General features: G+C 56.7%; 1 protein-coding gene and 1 long non-coding RNA gene across 9 annotated transcripts in view; one reads left to right on the top strand and one right to left on the bottom strand.

Annotated features, from left to right (window-relative positions):
* SRCIN1 (SRC kinase signaling inhibitor 1) overlaps positions 1–12,562 on the top strand; it is a 67,562-nt gene that overhangs the window by 17,193 nt on the left and 37,807 nt on the right. For 4 of the 7 annotated variants that reach the window (XM_072780319.1, XM_072780315.1, XM_072780313.1 and 1 more), the window contains 2 exons: positions 7,830–8,131; positions 11,198–11,296. In XM_072780319.1, coding sequence (XP_072636420.1) covers positions 7,830–8,131; positions 11,198–11,296 — 401 coding nt within the window. Of the gene's footprint in view, positions 1–7,829; positions 8,132–10,956; positions 11,092–11,197; positions 11,297–12,562 lie in introns of those variants that run through there. The other 3 variants (XM_072780320.1, XM_072780321.1, XM_072780317.1) reach the window with 2 other exon arrangements.
* Positions 3,971–10,778, bottom strand: LOC140606635 (uncharacterized). Of its 2 annotated transcripts, none has more exons than XR_012008947.1 (5): positions 10,567–10,778; positions 9,131–9,188; positions 8,341–8,585; positions 5,351–5,422; positions 3,971–4,243 (listed from the first exon to the last, which is right to left on the bottom strand). It is a non-coding gene; the product is annotated as an uncharacterized lncRNA (long non-coding RNA). The 2 variants fall into 2 exon arrangements; XR_012008948.1 differs by having other exon boundaries at positions 8,341–8,422.

Raw genomic sequence — 12,562 nt, 5'->3', positions numbered from 1 at the left:
TGGGGCTTGGGGCCTGGGGGGGGAGGGGGTGGTGGTGGCTCTCCTGGCAATCGCCTTCTGGGAAGTGGCATAGTGGAATGGAAAAAATCCTCGTCCCTGGGGTCCAGGATGCCTGGGTTCCACTTCTGGCTCTGTCTCCAGCTCCGGTATGACTGGGTCAGGTCCACTCTCTGGGCCTTTGTTTCCTTCCTGTGAAAGGCATTTGGCTGGAGGAGTCGCAGAGACTGCTTTTCAAGAAACAGGCAGGGGTACACAGAACAGGCTGGAGATGTCACTCCTGCCCACTGATGGGAGAGGGCAACAGGTAGAAGGAAGCAAGGACTCCACAGCCATGCAGAGCCAGGGTGGCTGGTGGAGATGTCACTGACACCAAGCCTGACGTGGTTTGATGGCCCCCAGGTCCCCACCCCTCTCCTGAGGTGGCCTGATGGCCTCCTTCCCCCACCCCATTCTGTCCTGCAAGACCACCCCATCTGGATGGAGTGGTAGCTCTCCCATCAAGGAGGCCTCCAGTCTGAGGGAGGAGGCTAAGACCTTGCCCTGAGGCAGCTTCCAACCGAATGAGGTAACCAGGGTCCTACACTAGTGTCCCTGGTAGAGGACGTGCAGCCCTGCCCTGAGCCCGAGCAGGTGGAGAGAATCGGCAGGAGAGTCTGGCGAGGGATGGATGAGAAGGGAAACTGGCAGAGGGAGCATCTGGCTGGGGCAGTGCTTGCCCTACCTTCGGGGAGCCCAACACCCGTTCTCTCTCAAATTCCCTCTCCCCAGAGAGAGCCCCAGAAGTTCTGCTGGGGGCACCTGGGACCCAGACTCCCCTGCAATGGCTCCTCCTGGGCAGGTGAGGGCTCCTCCCCGCAGCTCCAAGGAGGTCCTTTAATTCGATTCCAACTCGTTTACCAACTAAGTAGCCTTCAGTGGGTTTTAAATCTACGCAAATTGGTTTGTGTTTTTCTGCCTGCGTGAAGCTGTGACTGGCAGTGCCCTGCACCCTCCCCTGCCACCTGGCTCCCTCCCGGGCTCTGTTGTTCCCTGCCCCACACCCCTCCTGAGTCTCCGCCCCAGCTTCCCTGGGGGCTGGGGTAGCAGAGCTCCCTGGGCACAGGGGTGGAAGGGCTCTGTGGGCAGGGGCAGGGGCCACAGTCCTAGTCCCCCGCTTTCCAGCGCCATCCCCCAGGCTCCCCCACTCCGTCCCAGCCTGAGGGAAGGGAGTCCGTTTGGTGATTCTTCTGAAGTCACCCAACCTCCCTGATCCTCAGTTTCCCTGGTTGTACTTCAAGGAGAACTAACCTACCCCAGGCCCTTCCCCATGTGGCTCTGTAGATCAGTGCTGGGGGTTGAGGAGGAGCATCAGCCAGGGACCACCCTGCCTCTGTTGCCTTCTTGTCCAGCCCACTTTCTCCCCACTAAGGCAGCCTCCAAGAAGTGGTCCATCTATGGGGGATGGGCTCCACCTGGCCTCCTCCTACTTCTCTGTCCACCCGTCTGACACCTCAGGGGGACCCAGGGATAACAGCTTGCCTGGCCTTGCCCCTGCCTCCCTGGTGCCTCTGCTCCTAGGCACTGGGAAGTCACCTTTATTGTCTAACCATCTGCCCCATGCTTTCAAGATGGCTCCCTTCGCTCCCTGGCCTCCCTCTCATGGGTTCCCCTCCTCCTTCCTCTCTGTCTTGCCCCCCAGACCAGACAGGCTGTCCTGAGGTGGCCTGACACTCAGGAAGGTGCTGCTGGGTTGGTGAGGAATAGGGAAACAGGGACAGGTATGGGGGCTTCCAGCCCCCACTCTGTGCCAGGAACTGGACATGAAGCCCTGTCCCTAATCCTTGGTCCAACTCCCTCTTCCCCTCCAATCGCCCTTCCTCCTATCCCCCCTCCCTCCACCCCCCCTGCCAGTCTCTGAGGTTCTGGTTGGAGTGACAGGGAGACTCAACAGGGCGCTGGGCATTAGCAATTTGGGGGGATATTACACAGGAATGTTTACAGAAAGGCAATTGCCCGGAAAATGACTTTGGTTGCTGTGGTATGGGGCGGAAAAGATGGTTTTAGAAAACAGACACAGATGGGCTTCTGCTCCAGGGACCTACAGACAGATAGCAGGGACGAGGGGCAGGGGCATGCAAGGAGCACAGGGCCAGGGGCACCCAAAGACAGACAGGCCCGTTCCTTCAAGGGGAGGGGGTGGAGTGAGGCGAGGGATGATCACCTTACCTGCTCTAGGTTCCTGGACCCTCTGCCAAGCTTGACCTTTGACCTCTGGCCTCTTACCTCCCAGCACAGCGTGCTTCCTGATTGCAGCAGGCACCCAGTAGGATGGAGATGTCAGGCACAATTGACGGTGGCAGCCGCCTCGGGGCTCCTTCTGGGTGACTTGGACTCCTCTTGTTTGGCTGCAGACAGTGGGAGTGGGGGAGCCTCGAGCTGCATGTGTGTGTGTATGTGTGTGTATGCGTGTGTGTGTGTGTGTGTGTAAAGCACTTTATGGTCTGAGCCAGGCCCTCCACTCTTCCAGGAGTCTCCATGCACCCCTTCTCTTGCCCTGCTCAGGCCTCACTGGGATCTGGCCCCGAGGACCTGTGGGCTCCCTGAGCTGGTACCCGGCCCCCCATCTCTGCCCAGGTGATGGATGGGGCACGCCTGGGAGCCCTCTCAGGTCCTCATGGGAGGGGCCTCATCCAGCTTCCTGATCTCTGGGAGGAGGGAGCCAGGGACCTAAACTCTGGGTTTTGAGCTTGGGGGTCCTCACGGCAGGGACCTCAGAGAGAGACTTCTCTTTTTTGCACCTTGTAGCTTCCTTCTTTCGTCTACTTCCTTCCCTTCCTTGCTCTTCTTCCCTCTCCCTCCCCCCTTCTCTTCTCCACATTCTCTTCCTCTGAAGATGATGTCATGTGTGAATGTTGCCCAGTGGCAGCCAGAGGACAGTAGTGACATCTGGGGTAAAGACACTAGGTGGAGATGGGCTCGATGGCTAGTGAGATGGTGTCACTAAAACTTGGGGATCTTAATTCTCATCATGAGTTACAGTGATCTCATGTAAAAGAATGCAGAGGAGGATAAAAATAAATCAGGCTCATAAATAAAGGTGGAATTTGGAACTGGCGGCAGAAAACAACAATGTGGCTGTCTTCCCAAGCGCCTGCGCCCTTATCCCCCTCTGGCCACTGGGAGGCGCCCACCACCTCCTGTCACCCCAGCCACAGGTCTGGCCCTTCCCCCAGACCCAGGCTGGGAAGGCTGAGCTGAGAGTCACAGAACCCCTCTCCCCACTTTCCCTCCCCCTCGTTCTGAACTGGATTGCACCAGTCTCAGGCATCTTCTCCAGGCCTTGGGTCTCTGACTCAAAAATTATGATTGGCTGGCAAATCCTCTGACCCCAGCTTTTTTCTCTGGCTCCCCAGCCTCCACCCTTCATGGTCCTTCAATCCCCAGCCTGCTTACCCATCAAGGCCTCTCTGTCCCATCTGTCCCCTCTGCCACCCCCGAAGACCCCTGCCCATACGGACCCCTCACTGCCCCCTGCCACTGAATGGGAAGCGTTGATCTGCTCGGACCGGGGTGCCCAGAGCCTGCTGCTTGCTAGATTGGAATCGATCTCCTGGACTTTGCACTGAGCTGCTCAGTCTGGGGAGGGTCAGGGCCAGTCCGGGGACTTGGTGGTAGCTGGAGCAGGAGCAGGAGCAACGGGAAGGCTGTCCTGCTAGGGCCCAATAGCCAATGTGCCAGGAATATCTTTAATTCAAAAGAACACATTTTCTCCTCCATTGTCTTGCCAGTTTGGGGGGGGGGGTGGTCAGCAAGACAGGGACAGGGTTTAGAGATTACTGTCCCCATTTTACAGATTAATTCCCTCAGGCTCCGAGAGGGAAAGGACCTGTTGACTGAATGAGTAAATAAATGAACAGCTAGCCCCAGGGTCTTTCAGGTAAAGGAGCTGACTTAATTTTTTTTTTTTATTTTTTTATTTATGATAGTCACAGAGAGAGAGAGAGAGGCAGAGACACAGGCAGAGGGAGAAGCAGGCTCCATGCACCGGGAGCCCGATGTGGGATTCGATCCCGGGTCTCCAGGATCGCGCCCTGGGCCAAAGGCAGGCGCCAAACCGCTGCGCCACCCAGGGATCCCAAGGAGCTGACTTAAAACCCAGCATAGCTCAGGCTCGGGGTTCTCTTCTCCCAGTGCCCTGACCTCAGGGGTAACAGGATGGCCCCACAGTCCAGAAGCCCAGGTCAGTCCTCAGTCAGCTGGCGCCCTGCAGAAAGGAGTGAAACGAGCACAGAGCAGGAGCCTCATCTCCCCTCTCCCACCCCAGCTAGGTTCTGTCTTTCTTCTTTAAAAAAAAAAGACTATTTATTTATTTATTTGACAGAGAGATGGGGAGAGAGAGAGAGAAAGAGAGAGAGAGAGAGGAACAAGGAGGGGGAGCTGCGGAGGGAGAGGGAGAAGCAGCCTCTCCGTTGAGCAGGGAGCCTGACACAAGGCTCGATCCCAGGACCTCTTAATCAAGCTCTGAGCTGAAAGCAGACCCTTAATGGACTGAGACACCAAGACACCTCCCCACCCCACCTCAGCTAGTTTCTGTCTTTGCTAAATAAAGCTGAGGCTCTCAAAGGTTCTTAAAGACATGCTACAGCTTTGCAGATCAAAGCCCCTCCTTCCCACCACCCCTCAGAGATAGCAAATTGTCTTTCCTGCCCCTGCCCCTCTCTCTGCCACCCCCCAGAATTGAGCTTCTGCCTCACCCCGGACTCCTCCCTCCACCAATGCCTGGGTACCTGCCGGCTGAGCCCTGACCTCAAGAAGGCAGGGACAGTCCTTGCTCTACTCTCCCTCTGTTCAGGCTGCTGGGCAGCCCCCTCCTCGCCACCGCCACCCACAGTGAGATTTATGGGACTGCAGTCATAAATAGGGCTGCAAGCACATGTCCACTGTCCGCAGCTGCTTCCCCTCCACTGCCGGCTCTAGTAGCCCAGACCCCTCCTTGCCAGTCTAGTCTTGCCCCTTTAACCAACCTGGGAGACCCTGGGTGACCCCTGGGCCTCCCATAGTTCCTGCTTGTCTCTGTCTCAGCCCAGACATGTTGAGACCTCCCCCTAGGAGCCAGGGAAGCAGGTGCAGGCATGGAGGGTGGGGATGGGGCTGAGCAGCTCTTCTGGGTCCCAGAGGGCAGAAAGGCACGGGGCGGGGAATGAGAACCGGAGACCTGTCCCCTGCCCCTGTGTGTCCAGAGCCCTTGGAGGGCACTGTGAGCCTGGCTGTCTGGCACAAGGAGAGAAGTCCCTCTGGCTCTGGGCAGGGCTGGGCCAAACTCTAGACCTGGGATTCCAGCAGCAAGCCCCATGGGCGGAATCCACCCTACCTGGGCAGAGAGAGGCCAATGGCCGTGGATGGTCTCCTCCTACTCAGTTGTACCCAATGCAAATCTCTGGTGCTGAGGGTAAGCGGAAGACAGAGGTTAAAGCTCATGGGAGGCAGCCCCCCGACTCTGGTTGGGGCTATTTCTCTGGTGTCTAGAGCATCCCCATCCTGTCTCTCCTTCTCCTGGATGATTATTCAGGTCACTCCTTTTCAGCCACATTCAGTGGTCCCCTAGATTGTCAGCAGTATCTTGAGGGCAGAGACTAGGCCTTCCTGAAGATGGTCCCAGGGTTCCCAGCCCCACTCAATCAGGGGCCATCTTCGGGAATTCCCTCCAGATCAGGGACTCTCTGCACCATATTAACTCAATGTTTTTCATTAACTCTCTTTGAATCTAAATAAATTTACTTAAAAGGAAGTCTTATCTCTTTACCATCCCCAGGAATAATATCCATGGCATCAGTGGTTGGACTTTCTATCTGGGGTTTCCTAATTCTTATGAAAATAAAGGTATAAGTATTAGAATATGAAACTGTTCCTGCCAAAGACAGCTCTTGTGAATCTGAACCTTACTTTGGGGAGCATGCCAGAGGGTGATGACTACAATGAAAGGGACAGATGCCTGGTATGGGGTGGAGGGGGAGACAGGAGGGACCCCAGACGCAGTGCCAGGCTGGGGACAGGTGAGATAAACAGAGAGGAGCACCTAGTGCTGAGTGGTGTTGCCATTGTTCTGTCAATAGACATTTGTTGAGAAAGTGTGATGGGAGGGGATGGGGCTAACCTAATAGATATTGGGGTCAAATCTAGCCTCTACCACTCACTGTGGCTTTGGGCATGTCGTTGGACTTCTGTGACCTCAGCAGCCCCATCTCTGAAATGGGGCCACTGTGATAATCCCCCAAAAGGGGTGCTGAGAGGCTCATACATCATGATGATGGTGGCTCATCAGGCCTTTGGAAGCCATGGAATTTGTGTCTGTGGAAGTCATTCTTCCTTTAGTTTTGGTGGGAGGTGCTGGGGCCTCAAAGTCTCTGTCCCCCAGATCTACATGCTTCAGCCATAAAGCCTGGGGAGGAGTGTGTGTGTGTGTGTGCACATGCACACGCGTGCTGGGGAAGGGGTGGCTTTTCCTGAAATGTGGCTGAATCTCTCCTTTCCTCCTGTGGAGCACAGGAGGTGAGTGAGGCCTGGCGGCAGGCCTAATGCACAATGGATGTGTGGAGGAAGGGGGCCGAGGTGGCTTGGTGCTGGACGGAATCTGGCTGGGTCCCAGGATCCCCAGCTTCCTCTTCTTTGCCCCAGGTGGCCCGGCGGCGAGTCAGCCCTTGTGTGGAGGTTCACATGTTTGCTGAAGCGCCTGACACCCCCAGACCTAGGTTACGCTTGGGGGTGTGGCTTTGAGACTAGTGGATTGTGGGGCTCGGGAGGTATGCCGGTGAGACTGCATTTGTCTCCTAGTGGGGAGACACCTGGCATCTGATGAGGGTGGCACTCTGGAATCACTGTCCCCTGCTGGGGCTCTGTAAAGTCAGCTTTGAGGTTGGAGGACAGGAGACAGCAAGGCTGGGCCTGGTGAGGCCAGCAGCTCAGGGATGGTGGGCATATGGGAAAAGGATTCAGAATTCTGCATGGGGACCTCAACCCCCGGCCTTCTCTTTTTTTTTTCTGCTTCTGTACTGTCTTTTGTCCCCTGTGCATCCCTTAAAGGTCTTGAACTTGTGTGTGTGTATGTGTGTGTGTGTGTGTGTGTGTGTGTGTGTGTGTGTTGGGAGGGGAGACTGAAAAAAGGGAGGGTCCCAGGGGGAGGGCTTGAGCTGTTCTGTCTGCTTTCTTTCTCCTTTGAGTTTGTCCCAAATCTGTCTCTCTCTCACTGTCCTCTCTGTACCCAGCCTCCCCTGTCTGTCTGTCTGTCTCTGGGAAGGGAGGGAAAAGTGGGGGTCCCATGCCCCAGACCCTGGGCCTCCAAATCCTTCCACCATTACTCCTGCCCCCGGCATCTTAGTCCTGGCCCCTTTCCAAGCCAATCCCCTGCATTTAGGACAAGTGTGTCCTGGACATGCTAGTCTGAGGGAGGAGGTTAGCACGTACACACACACACACACACACACACACACACCCCTCCTTAGAGGATGCTCCTGAAAGGAAGACTGAACTGGCTCCTTTCCACATCTTTCAGGAACCATCTAAAGGAAACTCCCCTTCCCTCACCTGTTCACACCAGCTCTAGGAAGGAGGAAGGGGACGCATGGCCAGAGATGTTCAGGACCCCTGCGTCCAACCCCTCCTTGGCCTCAAAAAACAGCACCCCCCTGCAGTCATTACCCTTCCAAACCCGCCCGGAAAAGAGCACAAAGTCGGACCCTGCTCTTGCAGGGGGCAGTCCCTGCCTCAGCCCCGCCCCCGCAGGGATCCTGGTGAGGGCTGGGCAGCCCCACCGGGCGCCCGGTGACCCCGCCGTGCCCTCTCCCCTCTCGCAGATCCGGAGCGGAGCAGCCCCCCTATGCTGTCTGCGGACGATGCCGAGTACCCGCGGGAGTACCGGACCCTGGGGGGCGGGGGCGGCGCGGGCAGCGGGGGCCGGCGCTTCTCCAACGTGGGGCTAGTGCACACGTCCGAGCGGCGGCACACGGTGATCGCCGCCCAGAGCCTGGAGGCGCTCAGCGGGCTCCAGAAGGCGGACGCCGACCGCAAGCGCGATGCCTTCATGGACCACCTGAAGAACAAGTACCCCCAGCACGCCCTGGCCCTGCGGGGTCAGCAGGACAGGATGCGAGAGCAGGTGAGTGGGGGGCTGGCTGTGGGCTGGGGAGGGGTCTGAGCCCGTGCTCCCCGCTGCCCGGCCCCCAGGCTCCTCCCTGTTCTGAGAGGCATCTGGGGAGGGAGCTAGAAGGAAGGAGGTGGAGGAAGGGACGGGCCGGTCTGGGAGTTGCCCTGGTTGGCCTTTTCTGGAGCCTGGGGAGGAAAGGGATGGGGGCTCAGCCTCCAAACCTTTGCCTGCGGTCCTGGAGTGGGGAGCGCTGGCAGAGACGCAGAGAGGCGGTTGGACTGGGCTGAAGCGGGGGAAGGTTGTCTTGGACGCCAAAGAAGTGGTGGGGAGGAAGAGGAAACAGTCTTGGGGACCAACTGTTAGGAGCCTGAAGGCCCGGCCCACCTGGAGTTGAGACTGGGGTGGCACCTCTAGATGTGGCCCCCTTGGGAGCCTCAGTAGGCTGGATCTGATGTGGCCCCAGCCCCTGCAAGAACAGAGCCCACAACTCCTGGGACTTTTGACCTCCTCCTTCCTTATTCCTTCCGCCCCAAGACTCGCTGTGTGACTTTGAGCTAGAGGCTGCCTTGGTTTCTCTCCTGCCATCAATAAGCCTTACAGAGGAGTCAGGGTCCTTGCTTCTGGACCAGAGCCTGCCTCCTTCTGTGTGGGGTAGGATGCTTCACTTGTAAACCTCTCCCAGATTCTTGGTTGCCTGGATGCACCTCTCCATCCAAGTATCACCTTCTTGTCTGTGGGAAAGTTCTCTCTTGGGACTAGCCTTCTGCCTACAGTATCACATTGGCGAGATGCCTTGATGGCTGCGGAGACCTAGGCCTTGTACACTCCAGGAGAAGCAGAGGAGGGGAGGGAGGTACATCCCATCCACACTGTTTCAGTAGGGACTGAGGGTGTCAGTCTTGCTCTGTCCCCCTTCTACGTGCTGCTGGGTGTGGCTGAGAAACGGGAAGGGTGTCCCCACTCCTATTGTCACAGAAGGGAACAAGGACACATTGGTGCCCCTCAAGTCACCTCCAGTTCTGTCTTGTCCTTTTCCAGCTTTAGGGTCCTCCTGGGAGCAGAGTTCTGGCTGGAATAAGGGAGACTTGCAGTTGGAAATATGGCCCTCACCCTCAGGGTGCCCCTCTCAGTGGGTTCCTTCTGGTGTGCTGGCTTGGGAGGAGGGGGCAGGGGCATTTGTGATCTGGAGGTGGGGGAAAGGATGGTTACACTTGAGTGGGAAGGGCACAGTCAGTAGAGGGTTTAGAGAAGGGGACACCAGGCAGGCAGGCCTGGTCAGGAAAGGCTTTCTACAGGAAGAGGTATCTAAATGAGGCTTAGAAGGATGAAAAGGGTGTGAATGGGCATCGAGGAAGAGCATGCTGCTTTAGGAGCTGGGAAGATGGGAAGTGAGCATGGTTCTGAGTCGGTCTGGGGATGGGTACAGAGACCCACCTGGCTGGTGCAGAAGGCTCAGGGCGGGAGGCAGTGGGAGATGTGGGGGCAGACTGGAAAAGTGGGGCCAGATGGTGGGAGCTAGGAGGGCTGTGGTTGTTTTTGGATGGTGAATAGGAGAGGACAAAAGGGGGACTGGAGGGAGGGGAAGGAGGCGGGGGAAGAGAATGTGTTAGGGAGGACTAAGGGAAAGGATGGGGAAGTTGAGCAAAGCTTATTTGCTGCCTGGAGGGAGGAGCCAAAGACAGAAAACCTGGGTAGCAGGGAGATGCGGTGCCCTGGGAGAAATAAGAGGGTGGGAGGGACACTTTGAGGGTGGGGGTGGGAGACAGCAATATGGGAGGTGAGTTGCAGAGCAGGGATGTCCATCAGGCGCGCCATAGGTACAGCCTGGGATTCTGAAGGGACCACAGCTTCAGCATGATGATCAAGGCAGAATGGCAGTGGGACTTGGGGCATAAGCCTGGCCACCAAGGCAGGATGGAGTCTGAGAGGGGAGAGGGCCATGAAAGTGGGGAGGAGGAGCCAGGAACATTCTCTCCATCTTGAGGAAGAAGAGAAAGGCCCAGCAGGAGGACCACTTGCACTTCAGAAGCTGTGGGGGCAGCGCTGGGGAGTGAGAAACAGCCATTAGGACTGGATGGGATCTGTGGGTCTGGAGGGTACCCCTCGTTTCTTGTGATGTGGCGAGGTCATGGTTCGTTTTAGGGGTTGAGGTGTTTGGAGGTGGTGAGAGAGCACGCCCTGGGACACAGATCTGTCTGGGAGTTCTGGCCATAAAACGATGAAGATAGAGGGGGTGATGGCCTCAAGGGGCAGCAGGCCCAAGATGGAAGGTGGGGGTGTGTCTAAGGGCCTCAGACGTGTCTGGCAAATTCGCTGGCACAGGGAGGCACTCAGCAAATACTCCTCTACTAGATGAGTCAAAGCACAGCAACTCACTCACAAATTCATTCCTTTGTTCATTCACTCATTCATTCCCCCCCGGTAGAGTGTGAGTGGGTAAGACCTACAGGCGGTTCTCTGGCCAAGGAGGGCCTGGCGCCTAAGGATAGTGCCAGCTGGGTGAATGTCAGCAGGATGAATGAAGATGAATGGATTTGGGGATGCCGAGGGGGGAGAGGGCTGTGGAGAAGAGGGAAATCAGGAGGTGATGGGTTTCAAGCTTTAGGTGTGGGGTGGCCCTGGGGTGGGAGATGGCAGGGAAGAAAGAGGTGCTGTTAGGACAGTGGCACATGGGGGTGAGGACCCCTGCGGAATGGTTCCGATCTCTGTGAGGTAGGAGATGACATCTTCAGTGCGGAGGGAGAGGAGCTGGAGGAGCCGACAGGTGAGGAACAGCTCCCGGGCAGAGCATCCCGGGAGGCAGTCAAGAACTGAAGAAAAGAAATTCAGGAGTATCTGATGGAGGAGGCCCTCTCCAGGGCTCAGGGACCTCCCAGTCAGGCAGAAGAGAAACAATAAGAAACAGACCAGGGGCTCTAGTTAGAGATCCACCCTCGAAAAGGGACTAGCCAGTGTTGCAGGGTCCCTCTGGGGTATGCCAAAGTTTGCCCCAGAAATGTCCCTCCCTGGCCCATCACAGTCTCCCAGCGGCTCCTGCCCGCTCCCCCTAATGGGGTGTCCCCCCCTTCGCACACACAGGTTGGCGGCTGGACCGTGGACCCCGTGTGCCTCCTCAGCTCCCTCTGCTCCCACCTCCATGGCGACTCCGCCCCCTCCGGGGCTGGCCAGCCGGCCCAGGTGAGTCATGCACAAGCCCCCATGCCCCCCAAACCCTGGCAGAGTTTGGCTTGGGGAACACTTTTTTTTTGGAGGGGGGATATCTAGGATTTTAATTTTGCATTCCTTTCTCTTATGTAGGACCCCCCCCCCCATTTCAGAGGACTCCTAAGCCCTGTACTCCCTCCTGATTGTCTAATTCTTGCCACTACCTCCCTAAAGGTTTGTCTTTGGGGAAGGAATTTTTGAAGGGGAATACTCAAGTTTTGAAAAAAAAATTTGGATTCTTTCCTCCTTTGAACAGGAGTATCCACCCTCATCCTATTGGTTTTCAGGAGACTCTTATGCTCTGTATCCCCCTGCAGACCACCTCACTCCCAGATCCCCCCCACCCTATCTTTCCATCTCTGAGTGGACCCAGCGTTCGTTCCCCTGAGGTCTCACCATCAGGAAGTTCTTCACAATGTTTCTCTATTACTTTTCTTGGTATGTTCAAGACTTAGTTTCCAATTTTTCAGAGGACTTTGGCATCTAGCCATTTGTTCTGAATTTGTTCCCTGATTCCTCGTCAAGCCTCAGTTTCCCTGGTGGGAAGACAGATCTCAGCTCAGACAGGGACACACTCAGGCAGGGCTTGGGCTTCCAGCTCAGGCCTGGATATTGCCATGGGGAGAAAAAGAGGCATCTGGGGCCCCAGCAGGGAGGAAGGGCCAGGGAGTCTGAGTTGCAGCCAGGGAGGGGGCAAGCCCTGAAGAGGGGGCCTTGGCTTGAGGGTGTTCAGTTGTAGGAGGCAGAGGAGACACAGAAAAGAGGAGTCCAAGGAGTAGAATGGGTACTGGCTTCATTTTCTCACATACCCTGCTGCCCCTGGGGACAGGTAGCAAGGCTTGACTTTTTCAAGAAGGATCAGAAGGATAGATGTGACAGCCTAGGAAAGGATGAGGCTCCCAAGCACGGACCGGACGTTTTAGCGGAGTGTAACTCAAGTCTGGCAACAGATTGGCACACTTGGCATCACCCACAAGGCATTCCGCCCACTTCCCTTCTTGGCTTTCAGCTCCATCTTGACTGAACTTTGGGGAACAAAGGTGTGTCTGCCCCCAAGGCTGGATGGCAAGTGGGACAGACTTGTCCTAAGTGGCCAAGTGCAAGTGGAGACCAAAAAGGGGGCTGGGACAGGAATGGTGATGGGGCAGTGGACAGGTGCGATGCGCCTGGGACATACAGAGGCCCTCTCCAGATGACATGTCTTGGCACTAGATATGGTTGGGGTGATGGAGAGGCGTG

The sequence above is a fragment of the Canis lupus genome, chromosome 16 (genome assembly GCF_048164855.1).
Source record: "Canis lupus baileyi chromosome 16, mCanLup2.hap1, whole genome shotgun sequence".
Lineage (NCBI taxonomy): Eukaryota > Metazoa > Chordata > Mammalia > Carnivora > Canidae > Canis > Canis lupus.
Note: the sequence above shows the minus strand (reverse complement) of the source record. Positions and strands in the feature narration are given on the sequence as shown.